This window comes from Equus przewalskii, chromosome 5, assembly GCF_037783145.1.
Source record: "Equus przewalskii isolate Varuska chromosome 5, EquPr2, whole genome shotgun sequence".
In the NCBI taxonomy this organism is placed as follows: Eukaryota; Metazoa; Chordata; class Mammalia; order Perissodactyla; family Equidae; genus Equus; species Equus przewalskii.
Window position 1 is genome coordinate 5,082,529 of NC_091835.1, and position 24,522 is coordinate 5,107,050.

At 37.5% G+C, this 24,522-nt stretch overlaps 1 protein-coding gene across 1 annotated transcript in view; it reads right to left on the reverse strand.

The window, feature by feature from the left end:
* Positions 1-24,522, reverse strand: part of ABCA12 (ATP binding cassette subfamily A member 12) — a 159,904-nt gene that overhangs the window by 11,045 nt on the left and 124,337 nt on the right. The window contains exons 34-47 of the mRNA XM_070618233.1: positions 22,234-22,486; positions 21,268-21,354; positions 20,382-20,475; positions 17,578-17,705; positions 15,518-15,605; positions 13,656-13,761; positions 9,386-9,440; positions 8,639-8,816; positions 7,037-7,152; positions 5,409-5,568; positions 4,050-4,303; positions 1,746-1,950; positions 785-894; positions 75-216 (exon numbers count right to left, since the gene is read on the reverse strand). Of these exons, the coding sequence (XP_070474334.1) occupies positions 75-216; positions 785-894; positions 1,746-1,950; positions 4,050-4,303; positions 5,409-5,568; positions 7,037-7,152; positions 8,639-8,816; positions 9,386-9,440; positions 13,656-13,761; positions 15,518-15,605; positions 17,578-17,705; positions 20,382-20,475; positions 21,268-21,354; positions 22,234-22,486 (1,976 nt within the window). The remainder of the gene's footprint in view (positions 1-74; positions 217-784; positions 895-1,745; positions 1,951-4,049; positions 4,304-5,408; positions 5,569-7,036; positions 7,153-8,638; positions 8,817-9,385; positions 9,441-13,655; positions 13,762-15,517; positions 15,606-17,577; positions 17,706-20,381; positions 20,476-21,267; positions 21,355-22,233; positions 22,487-24,522) is intronic.

Below are 24,522 nucleotides of genomic sequence, written 5' to 3' on the forward strand. Positions count from 1 at the left end.
CTTGAAGGTGGGTGGGTGGGAAGCAGAAATAACCATGGTTTTCAAATGAACTAGTTTTTCACATTTATACTCACTTCTTTAATATCTTTTTCTGGAATTCCATGTATCCTAGCATAGAAATACAAATGTTCTTCCACAGTTACCAGGTCGTCTAAGGCATCTTCCTGAGGACAGTAGCCAACTAACGAGCTATGAGAATCAACGTGAGCCAGAGATCTGGATCCAGAGAATCAAAAAGACACATGAGTTTCAAAAGATATTTCCCTCGCAGGGGCCGGCCCAGTGGCGCAGCTGTTAAGTTCACACGTTCTGCCTTGGGCTCCCGGTGTTCACCATTCGGATCCCAGGTGTGGACCTACGCACTGCTTGGCAAGCCATGCTGTAGTAGGCATCCCACATATAAAATAGAGGAAGATGGGCACAGATGTTAGCTCAGGGCCAGTCTTCCTCAGCAAAAAGAGGAAGGTTGGCAGCAGATGTTAGCTCAGGGCTAATATTCCTCAAAAAAAAAAAAAACTAGAAAAGATATTTCCCTCCCAGCCCCCAAATGTTGGAAGATAGCTCTATTTTGGTCATGGTGATTAGTGATTCTGATAAAAAGAGGTAAATAATCCCACCACCATAGTCACATTTAAAGGCTTAAAAATTTCCACTTGCTTGGAAAGTTGTTCTTTCCCTAAGGATTTCATAATATAACCACAAAATAACATAAAGAGTTCATTTTAATGATTTTTCTCATTTAATTCTGTGGTGCTCAGTAAGTTGAAGTATTTATTTTTCATACCCAGTCTTATTTCTGATCAAAATGTTTCCGCTTGAAGGAATTATGTCTCCAGTCAGCATCTTGAAGATAGTGGTCTTTCCTGCTCCGTTGACCCCAAGAAGCCCAAAGCACTGGTTTGGGGAGAGAAAAAGAGACGCAAACCTTAATCCAAACCAAAGACATGTTACTATTGTATCGCTTTCCTCCTTCTCCTTGGGGGAAATAAATTACCAGGAAAAATAAATCCTGGAATTATTCATGGATATCGTAGTGGACTGTTGGCATTTGATAAAGCTTTCTCTTTTGAAACAAAGGAGTGCTTACCTAGCTTTTTTTCCTTTAACCACCTGAACACTGTATATATACACGGGACTTGTTTTACACGTCATCTTACAGTACACCTCTGTGCAACGTGATAAAAGGCCCCACAAGTAAGATCTACTAAGCTGATGAAGTAATTATCTTCCTAGATTTCACATTATTCACACAAAATCATAACTTTACTGAATAAGCTACTGAAGCAATCATTTTTTTTATGCTATCGAAGATATGTGATGCATTTAGGTTGCCGCTCTGCCTTAACATGGCTTCCAGGAAAATGGCAGGAATAAATATGGATGCAGTTGTAGGACCTCACTTCTGTAAACTGATTTCTTTATGTTGCCTTTTGAAGAGGCCTGGAAACTAACAGCTGAAGACTGCACCCTACACGGGCTTCTTGACTGAAAGTCCACCCCTGGGAGGACGGTAGCTTGGGAAGGTGCTCAGGACGTGGTGTGTGGTGCATCCTCCCTGCCAAGAGGGGAGACTTATAGGGTAAGTAACATAGGGACAGGTGTAAATTTTATGTATAGACTGCATCAAAATATTCAGAGGTTGACTTTCACATTTCTAGAAAAAAATTAAGGAAGGATAATGATTTTTATTTGTCACTTATTGTGCCAATAAAAAGGACAGTTACAGACCAGACATTGTTCCTCACCTCCCCAGCAGGTATCCCAATGCTGATGTTATTTACAGCTATAATCTTTTTGTGGATAAGTTGGTAGGTCTTTGTGAGACAATGGAGTTGCACGAGGTCAAATTCATCCCCACCGTTCTCAACTCTTAACCTTTCAGCTCGCACATCTTCATCTTCATCTGTTATTTCCATTACAGGTGAAGAACTGAATTTTCTGAAGAAGATTCTGAAAGATGGACCCAATGATTTGGCATCAATGATTTTGAAATGGCATCACTCAAGTCTGACATTTTTATTGGGTTCTCACTTCACTAAAAGCATGCTATCACATAGTGGGTTTATCTTAAAGTTTGTTATGCATTATATGCTCCTCAAAAAATTTAAAAATTAGTATGGATGCTCTTCACCATATTTGCTATGATATTTGGGAGAGAGCTTTCACTTTCCATGCTTTAAATGCTTACAGATCCACTGCTGCAATTCAGAATCCTAATTTCAGTAACAAGGGGGTCATTTGGGTTTGAAAGTTGCTTCCGAACAGAGATCAGAGTCATTAGTAAGACTTACTACCTAAAAGCGCACAACGAATGATCACCTTTTTTTCCAATCTTGTCAATTTCTTGTTTTATCATCAATAATGTGAATGTTATTCTACATTCTTTTTATTGTGAATATCTCACCTAGGATCTAGCCAATATGTTAAGGTTAACAGCCCTGAAAATTCCCTGTCTCAAACCCACCCCAGTATCTTGCCTAACAAATACCAAAGCAAATGAAACCAAACAAAATTTAAAAACCCAACAAATCCATTCTGGCAGTCCTCGCAATGTCCCGCTTCTTTTAATGATATCCCCAGAGATTCCTGCTGTGATGCTTTCTTTGAATCTTCTCCATACCAAAGTCCACTCACGCAGTCAGTCTCTCGGCACTGGAAATGCCTTATAATACTCTGTCATCGATCACTTTCTGTCCATGTCTATTACCATCATAGGCTTCCACTCTTTCTCACCTAGATTTTTCCAGGAACTGCAAACTGCTCAGTGTCTCTCACTCTTCTATTCTAATCTGCATTACCTCCACAAAATCACATCTTCTAAAGCACCATTTGATCATATTGCTTTTTGTTCGAAAACCTTTAATAAGACTACTATTTGCTTGGTGAATAAATTCCAAACCATATCTCTTTATCCAAGCATTCAATAGACTCCATAGTCTCCCAACCTCATGCTTTAATTCCTACTTTTTCATTACATTTATTCTATGTTCTAATCATATCGTATTACTCTTTTCTCAAATGTGCCCTAAGATTTTTTTCTCTCTTTGCTCGTCTTTCTTTTTTACTATTATTAATTTAAAGTTTATTTTTCAATAGGTGATACACGATTACATGCACATCATATATTAAAATTAAAATGGCACTAAAGAATATATAACAAAAAGTAAATCTCCTTCAACTACGTGCAGGTCTTTTCAGCAGAGGCACCCACAATTAGAGATAGCCTATTCATATGTATGCATCAATAATACACCTTTCTTTTCTTTTTAACTCAAATGGTGATATACTTTATACATAGTTCTGAACCTTGCATTTTTCACTTAATAAATATTGTAAGTAACCCCAAATATTACATAGAGAACTGCATCATTCTTTCCAATGGCTGCATAGTGTTTAATTTATGAATGTATATATATAATTTAATCAGTCCCTAAATGAAGGACATTTAGGTTGTTTTCATTCTTTTGCTATTAGGAATTGTTGTTGTGATGACTATCTTTATACATACATAATTCTGCATATGTGTGAGCATATCTGTAGGAAAAATTCCTAGAAATGGAATTGGTGGGTCAATGGGATGTGTCTTTCTTTTCATTTAGGATTCTGTCCTGACTTTACTCAATTTTCTTTTCCTAAATCCTTTGCTAATATGCTACACACTGAATCCTCTTTCCCCATTTCTCTTTTCTATTCTTCCAAACTTAACTCAAAGACCTCATCTTTTGTTTACGTACATATTTTCTCTCCACCACTCAATCTTAATTTCCTTAAGGCTAACTTGTGCTTATTTAATCTTACTCCTTCACTCTATACTTCACTCTATACTTATCTTCAACGTGTACTTCACAGCAATACTTGCAGACGCATACTAAGGTTTGATAACTATTTACTGAATGAAATGAATGGTGAATCATGCTATAATTTTTTAAAGATTTTGAGCAAAAAATTTCCATATTACTAATGGAAGACCTTAGACTATTGACCCCTCCTTGAATGTTTTGAATTGAGTTCCATCATGGTTGTCAAACACATGTGTTCATTGTATTTACCTGAGTTTCTTTATTAACCACTCATTGATTAAGAGTCGCAAGAAAAAGAACATGGTGCCCTGAGCAACCAAAGCCACAAACATGGCGCCCAGTTTATCCATCTCAAAGGTTTCGCTTGGGTACTCCACTCCATATGCTCTCAAGAAGTCTAGGACTGACTGTTGTTGAGAAAGTTCAATCAAACCGTAGCCAAAACAGAATTGTGGGAAAATCAGGAAAATGCGCTTGAGAGTTTCAGAAATAAGTTCTAAAGTCTGAAATAAGAGAAATAAAAGTGAAGCTCAGTGTTAGACATCCAACAAATTGACAAAAATTTAAAGCTAGCTGTAGACAAATATTGAAACCTGAGAAGCTTATCTAGATTGGTAATTATTTCACACGTATGCTGAATTTACGTATAAATATCTACTGTAACCAAATAGTGGAGATTTATTACTAAAATAAAAGTAGAAAAGGATTATATTTTTTTGAGATGACTAAGGTGCCAGACAAAGTCCTGGAGGCAGAATCATTTCTAGACAGGAATGTAGGAACAGCTGGGGTGTTGGGGTCTGATGCCGGGCATTGGTAGGTGCCTGAGTAAAGGAGGTATTCAGTACAGTAGAGTTTCAGGACCTCAGGTAATCCCTTCTTGAAGAGGGACTAAAATGGTGAAATGAGATGGAAGGAGAGACAACCTATCTCAACGAGGAGCAAATGGCTCATTTTCACGTTATTCACTCTTGGGGCCAACCACTTGCACCTCATGAAATTTCTTCTTCCTCCTGTAGTGTGCTTGTCTATTTTTCACTTCACTTCATTTCCTCTCTATTCATTTCCATTCAACTGCCTGGCACTGTTAGTGCTTCCTTTCTCACTAATCATAATTGTCAGCTCTGAATGGAAAGTGATGACTACAATGAAGTAGACTCTAACACATGATTGAAAGGGAATGAATTAGGTTTCCCTTCTGCGAATGTTGAAATGAATCTTAACCCATGTCAAATAACTAAACCATTGTCCCTGTCACTACCATACCATAATAATTTGTTAAGGAGTATAAAGTTCAGCTGATCGATTGGTTGTATGATTTTTGTAGTGGCATACAGTGCATCTGATTCCACCTCCATCATCCCATTCAAGCCTTATCAAATGTCAATAGTTTTGACACTGGGAAATACAATCAGAAGCATTAACCCAGATAGAGCCTAAAAAGAATTTTGAAAGGCCGTAGTTTCTTCTCTACTAAATTTAATAGAAGCAAATGAAATTCCTCTTTTCTATTTAGAGGATACAACATACCAAAAATCTTTCTACCCTGAATATGTTGAAGCGTTTGATACATTCACTGAAGTTTAGCAGACTAATAAAAGACCTTACCGGGTCATTAGGCTTTTCCTTGGAAAGAAAGTATACCACCGACAGGGAAACAATGGAATTGATGCCGAAAAAAAGGTTGATGCAGACATAAGTGATGAAAGCCATTCCTGTTTCATGGAAGAGCCCAGCCAGCAAGTACATCCAAGAAAACGTGGCATACCTGTATGTTAATAATATTAAGATTTAAAGTTTGTTATTGTTAGTGCTCTGGAGTCGATTCCAACTCCTAGCGGCACTGTGGATAGCAAAGTGGAACCCTGCCTGGTCTTTTTGCGCCACCTTCTCACCTTCCAGCACTCTATCAGACAATGCTCTGCTGTTATTCACAGGGTTTTTGTGGCCAATTTTTTCAGAATTGGGTGGCCAGGTCCTTCTTAGTCTATCTTAGTCTGGAAGCTCTGCTGAAACCTGTCCACGTGGGTGACACTGCTGGTATTTGAAAGCCCAGTGGCAGAGCTTTCAGCATCACAGCAACATGCAGCGGCCACAGTGTGACAACTGACAGATGGATGGTGTTGTACCCTGACCGGGAAACAAACCCAGGCCTCGGTGTGAGTGTGCTGCATCTTATCCACCAGACCACCAGGGCTGGCTGAATGAAAATTATGCTGTAATTAACTTTCTTTGTTTTGGTCAAAAACAGGAATAAAAGAGAGCTCTAGCCACAAGGTTTGACAACTCATCTCTAATGTTTATTTTCACTTTGTGACTCCATCTAAATTCTTATTTATCTATTAAGGAAAGGGACTCCTTTAAAAAAAATCCAAAGGATATTTTTTAAATGACAGTAAGAAGTCTCTCTTTTAAGGAACCTTGAGTAGTCCTACATCATTACAACTGCAAATTAATTCCTCCTAAAGATGGTGTTATTTCACCCAGGCAAGACTTTTTTTTTGGTTTTTTTTTTTTGCTCAAAAATATGAGTTTAATCAATATAAATCTTATAATTTAAAGTTGAGAAAAAATAAAAAATAATGACGTTATTGTAAGCCAGGTAAGCAGATGGCGCATGCTTAGGAGCTGGATGTCCTGTTTTGAGCAAATACTTGAACCTGCTTTGGGGTAATGAAGTAGAACTAGGGACAGAGAGATCCTTCATCAGCTATGATTGCTAACTAAGTGGATACTGCCCGTGCATTCAGGGCAGACAGAATTACTATGCTAAGTGCTGATTATGTCAACCTGTATTACCCTAATACAGAAACAATATTATGCGTGCGTTGTAGACATCTATAAAAATACAAATAAAATAAATACACACGAATATATGTACGTTATAATGCCATATATACTCATAACTTGTCAATATATAAATCCATATATGTATACACATTTTTCTGATCATTCTAAAGCTTCTAGTTTAACGTAAATTAAATTACACACATATTGCTAAACGCAACAACTTGGTACACAGTAAGTGCTCATTAATGGTGGGTATTGCTATTAATAACAACATTCATTTTCAGAAGAATTGTACTTTACAAACTGTGGACTAGCAAGTGTGATGTATTGTTAGTCATCACTCATGGCTAATGAAACCCCAAGATCATTGTAAATTAGCTAATGAGATTAGGTCTTGTTCCTGCCTAGGAGTGTTTAATTCTGTTAATTCTTTCACTGTAGCTTACCCAAACAGCAGAAGTAGGAGAGAGACAGCGCCTAGATTGTTTCCACTGTAGAAGGCAGGTAACTTGAAAATTGCAATGACACCAATCGAAAATGCTACAGGCACCAAGTAGAAGACCTATGGGAAAATGTAAAACTATGCTTAATATATGGCAAACATCTTTCAGAAAAAATCAATAGCCCTTCTAGTCTAAAACTGTAACAAGTTGACCTAGAAATATTTGAAGGAATGAATTTTTATTTATGTTCCTGTTCCTTATAATGTTTAGTTTATTTTACATTGATTTCGCTCTAGAATTTGTCTCCTGCAATATGAGGTCAAGCCTGTCTCCATCTGTATAGATATACATGGAGTGCCTGGTGTTCCTGCCTCTAGGCTTTGAGACTTGGGATCATCCGATGACAGAGGTTCAGTAAGAAAGATAAAACAGTCAGGAATCTTGGTATTAGATTCAGTCCTCAAAGTATTGATTTCATTTTGAATGCTGGAACTTTCTCAGATGTTTGATTTCTAAGGCTTGATTATCAGTGTGAGCCACTCTGTGAAAAACAGCAGGGCAGCAGGTCCCAAACATTCTCAGAATCACAGGTGTATGAACAAAGAACTCAGTGTTTCATTGACAAGTAGAAACATTAAATGTTAAGGAGTTTGCAGTAAGACACACACAATGAAAGAGATGGTAATTTAATTTGGGGGGAAAATCTCCTAAGTTAGAATGAACACCAGATACATAACAACAGAATCTAAGTAGTAAGTAGCCCTTCACAAAAGTGTGCACTTGAAGCTTTCTTAACATTAAAACTCCTAGTAAGTCCAGAGAATTACCATTCTTTTGAATTTGACTTCTACAACAAACGCATTTCAGACCTCACTGGACACATTAACAAAATGGATATGCAGTTAATTACTCTCCAACCCTTCAAATCAGTGATCTTTACAGCATCTTAGAAATTTCACCATAATCACCAGCCAAATGTATACCCATCCTAGGCTTTTGGCCAACACTGGCACATTTGGAGTTGAGAATAACCATCTGAACTTTGGGACAATTTTATGCAAATGAAGGCGCTATCAATGAAATTCATCCTTTATTGTCCCTACTAATCTTCTCTAATGTGTTGTTCAGCAGGGGCTGCTACTTTGAAGTTTTCACTATTGGTTGATTAAATTTTTATAAGCTTGATTATTTGGTACCATTGGGCAAAGCTATTCTGCTAAACTTCTATTTCTCCACAGTAGTGGTTCTCGAACTTCAGTGGGCATAAAATACCTGTGGGGATTTTGTTAAAAACGCATATTCTCCAGGCTCCACTCCAAAGATATGGATCTGATAGGTCTAAAGTGGGGCCCAGGAATCTGCCTTTCAAGTGTCCTGGGGAATCAGATACAGGTGGTCCTAAGACCACAGAGATGAGGGTACGTGGATTTCTCTTTCCTCCAACCCCTGGATGAATATAAGCCTGTTGCAAATTATTTCTTTGATGAATTTACTAACTTTATGGTAATGATCTGAACAAACTAGGGTAAATAAATCTTGAATATAAAACTGATGTCTTTTCCCCAAATCAATCTTGTCCTTCCTTCAACGACACAAGTTACTCACCATGTCATAAATGAAATTGGTGACCCAGTAGCATGTCACACCGAGGCCTGAAATGTGCTGCAGCTGCTTGGCTTTGGTCTGATGCTCCTTTACAACGTAGGTGACAAAGCTGGCGGTGGTGACAGAGTAGCCCATCAGGATGGAGAGTGCCACTAAAATATCGATTAAGCTGCTCATTCTATAGTGAGCAATAGGGAGAGGAAAACACGCATAAGTTTTCGGAAGTCTTTGCCTTTCAGAAAGATTCATGACTAAAACCATCAACAACACAGTCTAAGGGTTGGTTGTGACACAAATAAGTCCTCCTGCAAGGCAGCCAGATAATATCTTCTCTATGACTTGGCTATGACCCTGGAATAAATGCAGCTCTCGTGTGTCTGAATTGACTGGGGATATTTGATAGAAAAACCTCAGTCTCCAAGGGTTATGGGGTGTATGCAAGGGATACATAGTTCTTGAGCATAGAAATAGCACTTAACTGCTATGCAGGGAAATTGAATTGATGAAGCTCCCAGCCACTTGACTTCTAAAGTGGCAGATTCTGTGAGTCTGCAGTCAACAAGCTGTACTTGGCAACCCCACTGTACACTCTTTCAGAAACTTCCTTTTATCCCAGTCAGTGGCTTATATTGCCAGTTCTTCTAGATTGGCATTCATTCAGATACAACTGTGATTTCCAGTTATAGTACTTTAGACAGAGGCTCCATAAGCCAAGGAGAAAGTGTCATGCCGGAGATATCTACTTACGTGGCTTGTTCTTGGTCTTGCACTCCTGGATAGGGATGGCTGTACATGATAATGCCTTAAAGAAGAGACAGTTCTTTTCCTTAGTAGGAGTTCAGTTAACCAGAAATACCAATTTTTAGACAAATCATACAGAATACTTTCCTCCTTATGCAATGATCTCAAGAATTTTACTTTGGGGATAATTTTTTAAAGGAAAATGATTGGGTTTTTTTCCCCTAATCTCATTAATCCCATACAATTAGGTGTATGGGAACTTTGGGGAAGGGATAAGAATTTACAATTCTTATATAGCGTTTTCCCTTCTATTACATTTAAGCAATTGTTTGCACTTTCTTCTTTCTATCTGGTCACATATATGTTTGCATTTCTGCAGCACTTCAGAAATATACGACATTTAAAGGAGCAACTCAAAGGGAGACAAATTATATGAGGATCCTATAAAGAACAGAGACCACAGCCATCCCTCTTTATTGTGCTATTGGCCATGGTGGGGAAATGCTGTAGCCTGAGAGGACCCCTCCTTATCTTTTACTACTCCTAAGATGCCTACTGCTCCAGAACTCCACCAGAGGAGAGCTTGGGAGATTCAGCCACTCCCAAGAGATTTCTCACTGAGACATAAATATCCAGGAGGATTCAGAGAAACTAGTTGGCTCTGGGAAAGTAGTCACTTAATTCCAATACCATCCTAAATTATTGGGATCCCCAGAGTTGATTATACTTTCTGAGATCAAAACAAGGTTCTTTTCTCTCTTTCTTTAGAGGACCTTGATTAGCCAGAGTCAAAGTGGGCCGGCAACAGTTTCCCAAGGACCAGAGTGTGAAGACAAGGTCTATACTGTCCAAGAAATTTTGGAAAAGAATGATAGGAAATGGGAAGAAGATAGCTCTTAAATATTTGTTCCTAGAGAATGAAAAGCTGAGCCAGAACTTTCTCACTTACTGCTCATATAGTATATGCTCATTATATTAGGTTATTAAGGCCCTTTCACAGCACCAAAATGTAATAGATTATTCTAAAGTTATATTCTATTAACTTAAATTTATAATTTTTATTAAGTAGAATGTGACATATTTTGAGGTTGAATTCTGCAATTGTTATATGTTACAGAAAATAATATATGGTTAAAGCAAAACAAAGAAACTAACAACAGTAACAAATTTGACCTTAATTTTAATCATTTCATTGGGGGTAGGAAATTTTCTTATCTTTTATGATGTTAATGAGCTCTCTTTTTACGAGATTCAGTTTTCCTCAGGGTCCTACTTAAACCTTGTTGCTGAATTATAATATAGGCAGGAGGCAAACATTTCTTTTATTTCTGTTTTGTATTTGAGTCAAGAAATACTCTAGTTCACCAGAGGGATCTTTGAAAATAAATTTATTCCACTATGAAAAATGGTGCTGAACCAATTGTTTATACATATCTTTAGCTGAAAGATCAAGTAAATGTGTCAGAGTTGGGGGTCTGTATCAAAATCTTCTCTGGGTTCTACAGCATCCAGCATAAAGTCTTGAGGACAGCGATTAGTCAATGAATGCTTATTAAATCTAATTGAATCTTAAATTTCAATTGTTTCCCCCACATACAATATACATTAAAAATAGGACATTTTCTGTCGTCTCTACAGTTGTAAACCTAAAATGAGATGCTTTCCACCCCCTATTGCTGCTAATGCAATGAAGGACAAGAATGAACAGCAGGGTGCAGGCAGCAATGTGTCAGTATTTTTGAAAAAGAGCCTAGTTGTGCAACATTTGTTAGGGAAAACAAGCAAACCTATATTCTTTAGGACAAAAGAACAGAATTTTGACGTGAAATTAACCACTAGAGGGAACCACATGAATATCATAGATATTGACATTGCAAAGGAAAGCCAATTAAAAGATGTTTATTAGCATGCTAGAATTCAAAGAAAATCCATTTTACAGCTAAAGCAAAATCCCAATTCATGTGGAATCCAGCAAAGATGGCTTTAAAAAGCTAGTGTAGTGGGCGAAGGTGGCAGGAGGATAATTGAGTTGATTTTTAAAGACAATACTAGCCTGGTAGAGCCCCCACATGCATCACAAAACAGTAAAAGTATTTCAGGGGAACCTGGATTGCTTCTTTGAAAGAAATCAGACTCCTTCCAGGGAGAGTGGGAAGCTACCACTGTCACAAGTCTGTATAAGAAAATTTAATAAAATATAGATGGCACAATCTCTCTATAACTCAAGCTAAGCCTTATTTTTAAATTAAAAAAAAACCAAACTTCTTTTTAGGATCAACATAAAGTTTATGTTCCAGAATTCTTAGTTCTTTAGACTCTCTAACTTAAAAAAACACAGTGGTAGGAGCCACAACAAGCCTGCTGGAGTCCAGAGTGACTTCGATTGCTTTGATCTGGGTAAAGAACACTAATGACAGATAAAACCTGAGTATGTGCTTCAGAAGCTGACCTTCTGAAAGTGGCACTGGTCTCTTGTTTTCACCTACATACATCTGCTATTTTCCGCTAGTCATTCTATAGCTTTTATACTTTCATTATCTGTCATAGCAACAAATGTCTTCTGCTCTGAATAAGACATCCTACTGAAAGTCAAGCGTTCAATAGTATTTTAAACCAGGTTATACTAGACCTGCCTGGCTTTAGTCACCATTTAATTTAATTTACCACTTTTGATTAAGCCTTTTACTATGTTCTAGATCTAAGGACTATCTATCAATCTAGTTCTTTTCTTTCCTTTTTGGTGAGGAAGATTGGCCCTGAGCCAACATCTGTTGCCAATCTTCCTCTTTTTTCTTTGAGGAAGATTGTCACTGAGCTAACATCTGTGCCAGTCTTCCTCTATTTTATGTGGGATGCTGCCACAGTGTGGCTTGACGAGTGGTGCTAGGACCACGTTCAGGACCCAAACTTAGGAACTCCAGGCCACTGAAGCGGAGGGTGTGAACCTAACCTCTACGCCACCAGACTGGCCCCCTTGTTATTTTATTTGTGATTCCTCCTGCTAAGAAAATGCCAAAGCAGTTAGGGAAAATACCGTTTTCTCTGAAATGAAGACTCCAAAAGATTCTGTTGCTAGGATGAGTATTTGACTCTGCAGTTTACTTCTATAATCACCAGAATAGACAGCACACACTATTATGCTCAACAGTAGGGAGATGAAAGAAAAGTAGACGTCGGCATTTCTAAAGGATGTGTTGTGTCTTTTTTTCTATTTAATAGGCTATTTGTTAGCCTATTTATTAGGCTTGAAACTCAGTCTTGGTCAGCAAACATGCTATTCAGTTTTTCTCCATCTTTTCTATTGTTTTTTTAGGATCAATATGGGAAAATAATTTGAGCAAAGCTTACAAAGTTGAAACAGTTTGATGAACAGTAACTGAATTAGAAAAGAATGCATTAGTCTCATTCAACTTCCAAACCCTATTTTAAAGACTCTGTGGAAGCCTCTTGGGAAATCCAACTGAAGTAGACCTGACTGTGTCTAGATAAGTATTGGACAAATGAAGATTGGAGTACGAAGTACTAGAAAAACAAGGAGGCAGGAGTCAGACAGACCTGGGTTCAAATCCTGCTTCAGAGCCCCAGAGAAATAATAGTAGGAAACAATAATACTTATCCTGAAACGGTGCTTGTAAGATTGGCAATGTTTCATAGAAAGCAGGGGCTGGATGGTAAGTGCTCGATTAATGGTAACACTTTTGGTCAGGTGTAGAACTCTTTAGCTTAAAAGTTTTGTCTTCAAGTTTAGATTGTGAACTTTATTTATTAACATTAATTATTTTTAACTTGTTAGTTGATATACAAGTGACTAGATAGAAAATATTTTCCTGTGAGATATAGTACTAAATGCAAGAGCAGAAATAAGCAGCAAGTCAACTTTTTTTTTTTTGGTGAGGAAGATTGTCACTGACCTAACATCTGTGTCAATCTTCCTCTATTTTGTATGTGGGGCACTGCCACAGCTTGGCTTAGTGAGAAGTGTGTAGGTCTGCATGCAGGATCCAAACCCGCGAACCACCAAAGCAGAGCATGCAAACTTAACCACTACGCCACCAGACCAGCCCCATGAAGTCAGTCTCTTTATCCTAACTTGGTAAATGAGGAAACTAAATTAACCTGACATTAAGGGGATTATCCAGAATGTTCCACTTGGTGGTAGTTACTACTTCCAAACTCCTTTTAAAATTCTGTGATCTAGATACCATAAAATAACTGCTCATAGGAAGAAATGGGATCTAACATGCAAGATAAGAGGCTTCTGTACAGATAACTTTACCGTGACGGGCAGCGTCGTGTTCTGACATGTTAACTCGTAGGAGGAAATTATTCAAGCTGTTGAGGTAGGCTGGAAGGGAGTGGTAGCCTTCTGGATCATACCACACCTGTTAAATTCCACAGGAAGGCAAGATCAGCACTATTGCTCAAATAAATTAGGTTATCTTTACATCTGACAGCCTACAGAAGTTACATATGAAAGAAAAGCACCAATTTCCCAATAACTTATTTTGCTTTGGAAGATTCTGAACCACACCCCACACTGTGCTGACCACAGATCTCTAAGTTTCCAACTTAGAGATGAGCAGAGATTGGGAAAACAGGATTCTTTCTGTGTGATAGCACCAAGTTATGAGTTCTTCCTGATCTTGTCTATCAGCAGAGCTTCAGATAAACTGGAGAAATTGTTATTATCTCCAATTCTGTGGCTGATCGAGTGATTCTGGGGCTAGAACTAAGGCATCCTGGCTCTCAGCAGTAATAATAAAAATTAATGGCATATGGGCCAGCTATACAAAGACATTAAATGCATACACAAGCATTGTGTCCATAGTAACAAAATTGATAACCTTGAAATTCCTCCATTAACTTTCTATTCCTAGTTCTAACTCACCAGGAAGTGAGTTACTTTACCCTCTATGTCAAAAGCAGAGGGATTTAAATACTGGTATGCTTTAATTCAAGAAGTCCAGTTCATAATTCAAAATTACAAATCTGTTTTGCAGAGAAATTATTTAATGTTAGAACTCCCTTGTTTATGCAAGAATATTTGCTCTGTGTGTGTGAGAGAGAAGAAAGGAACAAAGAGGGACAAGCATTCAAACCCCCAGCACTACTGTTTGCTTTCTACATGAGCCTGTGAAAATCAGCTAAAACAGGCCCAATGGTATCTATCTAGAGGGATGCTGTGAGGATGAAGTTAGGTGGTTTGTGTAAAAGGTGATACTAGAGCTTGGCTTACAACAGCTGCTAAATGAATATTAGCTTCTCCACTTCCCCCAGGGTTGTGGATATCTTTTACTACCAAATGAGAAATATATGAAGGACAATTTAAAATTCCAAAGACTACTCTCAATCAGATAGGTGCTCCTATGTATCTGATTCTGTGACTCTAGCTGGTTTCAAAGCATAGGTACAATCTAGAAGAAAAAAAGTCAACAGGATTATTTCTATCCATCAAATTCTCTTAAGTTTCCATGTTCCTTAAAAAGCAAGGTTAAATGTATATGCACACATAAAAATATGTCTAGAACTGTGTAGTTTAACAAAAAATTATAAAGGGAGTACACCCATTGAACCAATACTCAGGTTGAAAAACAAAATTACCAACATCCAGAACATCTTCTCCTTGACCCTGTGTCCTACCAAATCGTAATACTCTCTCTCTCCCTTAAACGATATGCATGCGTTTTGCCTACTCTTGAAGTTTATAGTCAATGCAATTGTAGTTACAGATTCTTTTTCATTTTTTCTTTAGTTTATTAATAAGGTTTGGGAGATTTAGCTTGCTCTTTGTATGGAACTGAGGTCATTCATTTCCATTGCGGAAAGTTCTATTGAATGAATATATAACTATTTATTTATTTATTCCACTTCACTTGGGCAGTTGGGGTTGTGTTTTTGGCTGAGATGAGAAACACTCCTAGGCATATTCTTGCATACATATCCTGGTACTTACATGGACATGTTTCACTAGAGTAAATACCCAGGACTGGAGCTGCCATGCTGTGGTGCATGCGTCATGCCAAACTGCTTTTCACATTCATTGTGCCCAGGCTTTGTTTTAACCTCATGAAAATGCTTGAATGTTCCCAGTTCACATTCTCATCTGTATGACCTCCCAGAAGAAAGATCATAACTCACCTTGGCAAGTGTTCTATTGGCAGGAACTGCTGTTACATCAAAACGAAGGTCTTTAGTCAAAGGCAGCCCAAAACTCCAACCTCCATATCTATAGAGAATAATAAAATTTATATTTGTTTTAATGGAGAAAATATTCATAAATAGATCTAAAATGTTTAACTAAGAGCTGGATTTTTTCTTTCCATTAGGAACATATGTATAGTATGAAATAACTACTGCCTGACAAATATTTTATACTTTTATCACTTTTTTAAATCATATTTTAGTTTAAAGTGTACATTATAACCAGAAGCAAAAAGTCCTTTGAAACAGTTGCAAATATGGAGTAATCATTCTGAAAATAAGTGGCACATAATCTAACCAATTCCTCCTTAAATGGATCGAGTATCATTTCAAAAAACTTAAGATATTAGTGCTTAAATATCCTTTTGTAGGTAATTTAAGACTAAAATGATAGAACATCACTTCTTATCTTTTTACAGATGGCTCCACTTCTACTCCCCAAACTTTCCCCCTAATTTGTTCCCTGGTGCTATATTTTTTCTCTTCTCAGATATTTGAAAGTGAGTTGTGTCTATATAACTACCTGTCAGTTAATCATCTCTTAAAAATAAAAAGTGGACTTAAAAAATCTAAGTAGTAATTTTAAGAATAGATTAATTTGTGCCCCAAATTAGGGTTAGGTTACATAAATAATGATGCAGTCACCCTAGAATAATCGAAAGGATGGCTATCATCCTAAATGTGATGCTATGGTGCTGTATTTTTAATGTACAAGGAACACAATAGTATATTGTTCACGTTTTTTTTTTAAAAAAGCAGGTTTTAGAACAGTTTGTTTACAATAAACCCCATTTCATTGAAAATATTTACATGCATATCTGACTAGAAAATTTCTGGAAGGATATATAATCAATAGTGATTATATCATATTGGAGAGGGAATATTTTTTCTTTCTTTTTGCTGATCTGTGGTTTCTAATTATCTTACAGTGAATCTATCACTTAGTAAAATTGAGAAATGAAGGAGGGAAGAGATGGAGGAGAGGAGAAAACTATTGCAAGCCTACCAACATCCCCCACGCCCAGAGGTTTATTGAGGTACAACTGACAAATAAAAATTGTATATATTTAAGGTATACAATTTGCTATTTTGATATATGTATATATTGTGTAATAATCACCATAAGCAAGCTAATGAACACATCCATCACCTCACACGGTTATACCATTTTCTTTGTGTGTGTGTGTGCATGATGAGAATGCTTAAGATCTATTATCTTATCAAATTTCAAGCATACAATACAGTATTTTTAACCATAGTCACATTGCTTTAGATTAGATCTTCAGAACACATTCATCTTGCATAATTGAAACTTTGTACCCCTTGACCAATATCTCCCCGTCTTCCTCTCCTCCCAGATCCTGGCAAACATCATTCTACTCTCTGCTTCCATGAGTTTCGCTATTTTAGAGTCCACATATAAGGGAAGTCATGCAGTCTTTGTCTTTCAGGAGACAGAGTCTTGCAGTCTCTGCGTCAGGCTTATTTCACTTAGCATAGTGTCCGCCGGGTCCATCTACGTCATGGGAAATGCAAGCTGCTGCCCTTACATCCATGGCAAATGCTTAGGCGGCTTAGCTACAAGCCCGCACTTGGACACATTTCATCCATACACGTATATCATACTCTAACTTTTGAGATATTCGTGTTGAAACTAAGGCCAATTGTCACCAAAGCCATGCCTTAAAACTCTCTGAGGTGGGATAATCCAGTCAATAACTTCTCTTGTGCTTCAAGAAAAAGAAATACGTACAAATTTAACAATACATTTTCGAAACCTAAAGAAACCAATGCTTTTCAATTTGCTCAAATGAATCTTAATTTAGAGTCATCACTTAAATTTTAATACATAAGGTTGTTAGGATAAAACAGAGATTTCGACCACATAAGTAATCAGTAGAAATTTGAATCTATTGTCTCAAGTTCAGCAGGCAGTTACATTAAAATGAGAAAGCCAGATATGCTCAATTAAATGTTATATGCAGCGTATTTTTTACCTTTTTTGTGAAAACTCATTGGCAGTTGATATAAGATAATTTTCCAAGCGGTGCCCAGTGAGGTTATAAACTACTTGGGAAGAGTAAGTTCTTCTATGAGGTGGAGAATAGTTAAATTTAGGACATTCCTGGAAAAATAAAGTTAAAAATTAGGTTCTGTCTGGCCACCACTGTGCAAGTCAAATAGACAATGTGAAGGAGCTCCAGTCTCATGATTTGTCTGTTATCGCAACTGGTAGAATGTGATAAGACTGTCCCCTGAGTCTAAAGAGCTTTGGAAAGGAAGTCATCTTGCCTATGCCAAGAAATCAGAACAAACAGTTACTTACAGAGAGCATATGCACGTGTTTGGGACTCACTGGAAGCCAAGAAAGAGCACAAGTTGACTGAGGTGCGATATTTCTTTCACTGTACTGACAGGCTTGATATGTATGGAGAATAAAATTAAACGCCAAGATGATTCAGAATTTCCTCAATAATTCACAGGGACAAAAAATGTTTGCCCCAAATTGAAAAAATGACATTAACAGACTTAAGTTCTCAGGGACTGACAGCAGTGGATAAAAGCTTGCGTTATATTAGTTTTAGGATAACCAACCTAGGTGTCAGAGCCTATTTTACATATATCTAAATCTAAATCATTTGATTTTATATAAAGTGAAATCTAATCTTTATACATAGAAATCTAAAATTATTCCAAAATAGAAGTTATATATATATATACATACATATATATGTTTAAATATAGACTAAACGTACAGAAAAGTTGCAAAGACTGTGCAGAGATTTCCTGTGTACCCCTCACCCAGTTTCCCCCTTTGTTAGCATCTTACGTTACCATCATATTCTTGTCAAAATCAATTTCATTGGTATATTACCATTAACCGTTCTCAGAGCTTAGTTCTAACCACTTATTTTTACTCTCGTAGCTTTCTGCACTTCCTGACCACTTACCTTTCAGTGCAGCTTCCTACGCTCCGCTGCCATGAAGTTTAGTCTGGAGAAGCCTAGCACTTTACAGCTTTTCCTCCTGTCCCTTCACACAATATCCCAGAGCCTAAGGTCAGCATCACACGTGTGTGCCAAGAGCTTAAAGTTGCAAGTTGCTCTAAAAAAATGGATGCTGAATTTCACCTTACATCAAGTTGTGTCAACTTGAAGGTCACATTCTAGAATGCCACTGGTTTCACAATAATTATGTATGAAGTGTAATTTTTTTAGCTATTTTTATTGGATTACATTATACATACAAAGACACATATATTATAAGTGTACTGCTTGATGTATTTTGACAAACTGAACACACCCATGCATCCAGTACCAGGTCAGGAAACAATGCTAGCACCCCAGAAGTCCCCTCATCATGCTCCCTTCCAATCACTGCTACCTCCAAAGGAACCGGGATAGAATAGTTTTGCCTGTTTTCGTATTTTATATAAATGGAATCATATCATATATACTCTCTTGTATTTGTTTTTTTCTCATCATTTATTTGTGAGAATTTTTCATATGATGAGTGTAGTTGTAGATCAATCATTCTCATGTTGCAATAGAATTCCATTGTGGAAATACGTTACCTTTGATTTATCCACTGTACTGTGGGTGGAATTGGGTGGCTATTAGGAATAGTATTGCTCTGAATCTCCCAATATATGTGTCTTGTGAGCCTATTCATATTTCTGGTGGTTATCTAATAGGAATGGAATTGCCGATCCCATAGGGTACATATATCTTCAGCATTAGTAGATACTGTCAAATAGTTTTAAAAACTGTTTACACCCATTGAGATTCCCATCAGCAGAGTAAAAATGGAAAAATTTTAAATCTACTGGGGGTTTTTTTGATTAATAAAATTTATCCAGATTCCAATTTTAAATACTAAGCTATTTGACTTTTACTGTGAACTAAAGGAAATACGTAAAGAATTTCAGAAATTAGCTAAATTAGATAAATACTGGCTAAGACTAATAGTTAAATATGCATGGATTCTTAAAGATGCTTGTTGAATTCCAGCTTTTATTGTTAGTAATTGTCTTGCATGAGAACACAAAAATAGGTTGCATTCACTGAAAACACTTTCATTCTAAGGTATCATACCAAGATAGTTCAGGCTACAATCAGATGACACTGAAGAAAGTATTGCTAGATTCCTCCCCTATGGGACAGTAAGTTGACAATATAGTGACCCTCAGCAGCTAATAGCGACCTCTCTTCTTCAACAATCTTTATTTTCCCCAGTGGATTTGTCTTTCTTAAAAGTTTGGTGAATTGCTAGGCCTAAAAAACAAAGGTGTGCATCTATAGAATACAGACAGGGTAAGTGATGGTTGAACAATCTTTTCTGTTTCCCTCAGAACATGGACCTCTCTTGCAGCCTGGAGGTGTTGCTTAGAGACACATGGAGTTCTGTCCTGGATTTACACATTACTGACTTCCAGCTGACCGCTACAGTGGCATCAGTCTCACTGTGTTTTTAAATCTGACTGTTATGGTGGCATTTTGTTGTGTGAAACATAGAGCTTTATAGTTAGAACTGAACCATGACCAAAAATTCATTTTCAGTTGATTTCCACAAAGACCATCATAGAATTACCTACTTTTGGAAATTTGTCTTGAGATGGATTTAAAACAGTGACCTGAAGTTCAAAGTCAATATTTTTGAGCTGCCCAGGTCCACATTTCTGAGCCACTAGCTTCCATAAAGTGAAATTATCCTGACTCTTTGGTAACCCAGACAGATCTTTCAAGTTTCATTATTTATTCCTCTCTCTTTCCTGCTTCACTGAAGCTGAATTCCGTCTTACCTGGATATTTTCTGAGCAGGAGCAAACTCCAAAGTTAGTGATAGGTTCTCCACTGGTGTCCCATTTTGCCAGACTGTCTTTCTTTAAACACCTTCTGTAAGTGAAAGCAATATGGAAGTGAAGGGTGCATGTTCTTACGTTCACGTAGGAGCGTATAAGGGAGTATTTGGTATTAAATTCAGATGTATAATCTTAGATACAATTTACTGATTTTTCAGAACTTGAATATACATTGCACTACCATTTTCAAGTGATTTGATCTGAGTGATTGAAGGAGAGTGCTCATAGATTAAACAGGGTTGAGACCAAAGCTCACTGAATTGTCTTCATGTGGCAGGAGGGGTGTTCTGACCCCTTCCTTCTCTTTCTCCTTTTCATCCTCTCCTCTGGCAGGACGGGGCTACTTCAGAATAATAATGCACCAATGCCAGTTGACATGTGTCGTGTACTATCTTGGAAGTTTGAATAAGCAACACTATGTAGTGCAAAAACATGGAAATTGGAGTCAGAAGACTTGGGTCTCCACTTAGCTATATAACTTATTATCTAGATTTCTTTAGACAAGTATCTTTTTCCCGTGAGCCTCAGTTTCTTCATCTTAAAAATGGGATTAATAATTTTCAGGGTTGTGATTGCTAAGTGAAAATATGTACACAAAAGAACTTTCAAGTATAAAGCACCTACTCTTTATTTTTACAGTATAGCATCGCTTTGAATGAACTAAAGGAGACAGATAAAATCTGTCCAACACAGATTTCTATCGGGGCGCTGCCCTCCTCCAGCCAAATACACACCCACTCATCCATACACATGCACACACATGCATGCACACGTACCCACACAAAGGGGAATGTTGAAACAAAGGGAAAAAATGAGAACCACTTACGGATCACTGACATTCAAACACATGTTGTCGATGCCTGGAAAGGCCCACATGGCTGAGACCAGTGCTTCTGTGCTTGGGTGAAAATTCCTGTAATATTAAAGGATAGAAACAAATTCATGATTCCTCCACTAGACTCCCGTATTAAACTCACTGTCATGAATAATTTGAAGAAATACACTGTCGTTAGGACTGTTTTCTTAAAAATCTACGAAACCTATCATTCTTAGAAAAAAGTGTCATGGAAAAAAATAAGCACATGTCTCTATTTGGCTGCCTTGTTATTCTAATTGTCACATGCATTTAGTGATCACCTATTGTATATATAACATTATATTATACATAATTCTGATGTTACTATTCAATATTTGTGAGATCAAGAAAAAGTTATTTGTGGGGCCAGCCCAGTGGCCCAGAGGATAAGTTCACACATTCCGCTTCGGTGGCCCAGGGTTTACCCATTCGGATCCCGGGTACGGACCCATGCACTGCTTGTCAAGCCATGCTGTGGTAGGCATCCCACATAAAAAGCAGAGGAAGATGAGCATGGAGGTCAGCTCAGTGCCAGTCTTCTTCAGCAAAAAGAAGAAGATGTTAGCTCAGGGCTAATCTTCCTCAGAAAAAATAAAAATAAAAATAAATTTAAAAAAATAAAAAGTTATTTGCTACATATTACAACAGATCGGGAAGCCACATATAACCTGGCTTTCTTGATTAAAGTCTAGCCATTAAAAATAAAGATCTACTATAATTTTATTCGTAGACAAACACAAAAACTCTTAAAAAGTTATTTGTTGGTGACAGAAGTGTCACGTTGCAATAACTCAAAGTGTTCACTCCTTTGGCAGAATCAGGTGCTGTGTCTCCTAAGTTCTTAATTCTTCAGCATTTTGTGGCATTCATTCAGGCACAACCGTACCTCTGGAGGCATTGTGGGAATGCTGTTTGAGTGAAAGGAAAGAAACTTACGCATAGAAGTTTGTCTGTTCAGAGGTACCGTAAAGAGATGGGGAGATCTGCATCTCTGGATAACTGTTGCTGGAATTTCTCAGTGTGCCAAGGCCCATGGCAGTGGCTACAAAGACGATGGGGAGAATGACCTGAGCAATGAAACCTTTCCAGTTCCTGCGGGTGTGGTGGAATCTCTTAATGAATATAGCCATTATCTTCTTCAGCAACAGTCCAACACCATCCAACCTCTCTCCTCTCGTCAGGATTTTGTCTGATTAAGAAAAAGAGATTTAGCATGTTTCCGGGAAGTCCTGATAAATCAAGTAATAAAGTAACTTCAGAAACTATGGATGGATGGCATGATGTGATTGATATGATGTGGTAAGCAAAGCGCTTATATTCTAAAGACTTAGATTTGAGGTTCAGCCCTTCCTTTATGATCCTTAGGCCTAAGCCTCTCCATCTCATAGAACTGTACGTAAAACTGCTTTGAAAATTACAAATCACTATACACAAAGTATTGTTAGTCATCTACATAGTAATTTTACATGTCAAAGTGAGATATGTAGAATTTTATAAATGCATATTTTCCCAATCTCCAAGGTCTTAATGCAGACACGGTATGTATTTCTAATTATTAATACTCAAGAGAGAGCTTCTATCAATAGTGAATTGAAATAGGACAAATACAAACCAAAACATGAGCCCAGTCTAAGAAATTCTTATTGTGGGTAACTTAGTGATGGTCAGTCTAACCAGCTCTCATTCTAATGTGACGTGCAATGAATTCGCCTTAAACCTGGGAAGGGAAAATGCTCCCCTCCAAAGTGTAATTCTAGTTCAAACACTCATTCATGACATTCTCTTTAGAAATTTGGACTGATCTGATGGCGTTTCAAAAGCCCATTTTTACCACTAGAGTCACAAAAAAGAACTCACTGGAGAAAATGTCTACCCTCCCCCTCTCTGAAATGCTGTTCAAGTGCTGAGAAAAATTCCATGGTTTCCGAGAGTGAGAGCCGCTGTGGAGGTCATAAGCCATTGCTTCCTCAGTAATGCTCTTACAATTGATCATTTCTGCAGCCCTCTCTAAAAATAGGTTCAAATACAGCCTTCCCTCCGAAGGCCTGCCACCAAGCTCTCCTTTACATGTGAGAAGATGACAGTATTCGTCAACTCTGTGGATATTTTTAATTCTCCATCCCAAATTATGCAGCACAAAAATCATGATCTTCATTTAGCTGATAACGAAAAATACAAAGCTGCTTAATTTAAAATGAATTCCAATTAAACAGAGCGAGCAAGTTTAAATGCAACTCCTATCTCTGCAAAGGAGAATTGCAGAGGGAGCTGAATATTTTAAGTTAATTAGTATGCTTTTCTGTTTCTTGAGAAATTACATGTGGATGACTTTCAGGTGTATCATCCAGAGCAAGTGTGCTTTCCAAAAGATAATGTCAATGGGGGAACATTCCGACTGAAGAATGGTGGCAAATTATGGACAAATGCAGAGGCAAATACATAACATTTTCTTCCTGAAGCAGATGACCGCTTTCTAATCAAAGTCCTCAATTCCATGGACCCAACAATTATATTCCCCAAAAGACGATAAATGAGGAATATGGCAGAGGACAAATGACTCTCCCGAGCTGCAGAATTAAACAAACATCAGAGATGATCTTTTTTGAGTTTTAGAGGCAGACAAAATGTTTAATTAAAAGTTCTGCTCTTAGAGATTTTTCCCAATTTAAGCAAACTGTTGGAGTGACTACTCCATAATTTATACATTATTTTAGTATATGCTTCCTTGAATAAATAGTGTTTCCAAGGACATAAGCGAACTCTCAGAAAGAGAATAAGAGGGAATAAAAGTTATTTTACAAATGGCCAGCCTAGTGGCGTAGTGGTTAGGTTCACATGCTCCACTTCAGCAGCCCAGGGTTTGTGGGTTTGGATCCTGGGCCTGGACACACACACCCCACTCATCAAGCCATGCTGTGGCAGCCTCCCACATGCAAAAAAATAGGGGAAGATTGGCACAGACCTTAGCTCAGGGACAATCTTCCTCACCAAAAAAAAGATAAGTTATTTTAAAAAGAGCCCCATTCCTCAAAGTTGTGTCAAGAAACATGATTTTTCAAACATCTTGTGTGAAGAATTGGGGGGAAACCTGTTATTACAGATTCCTAGCCATCAAGTCCAACTTCATCAAGTCAGAGAGCCCTCCCGGAAAGCCTTTTCTCAGAGCCTGGATTCGATCAGCACCTGAATCATTCAATGGGGGGAAGCTTAGACATATTTTCCATT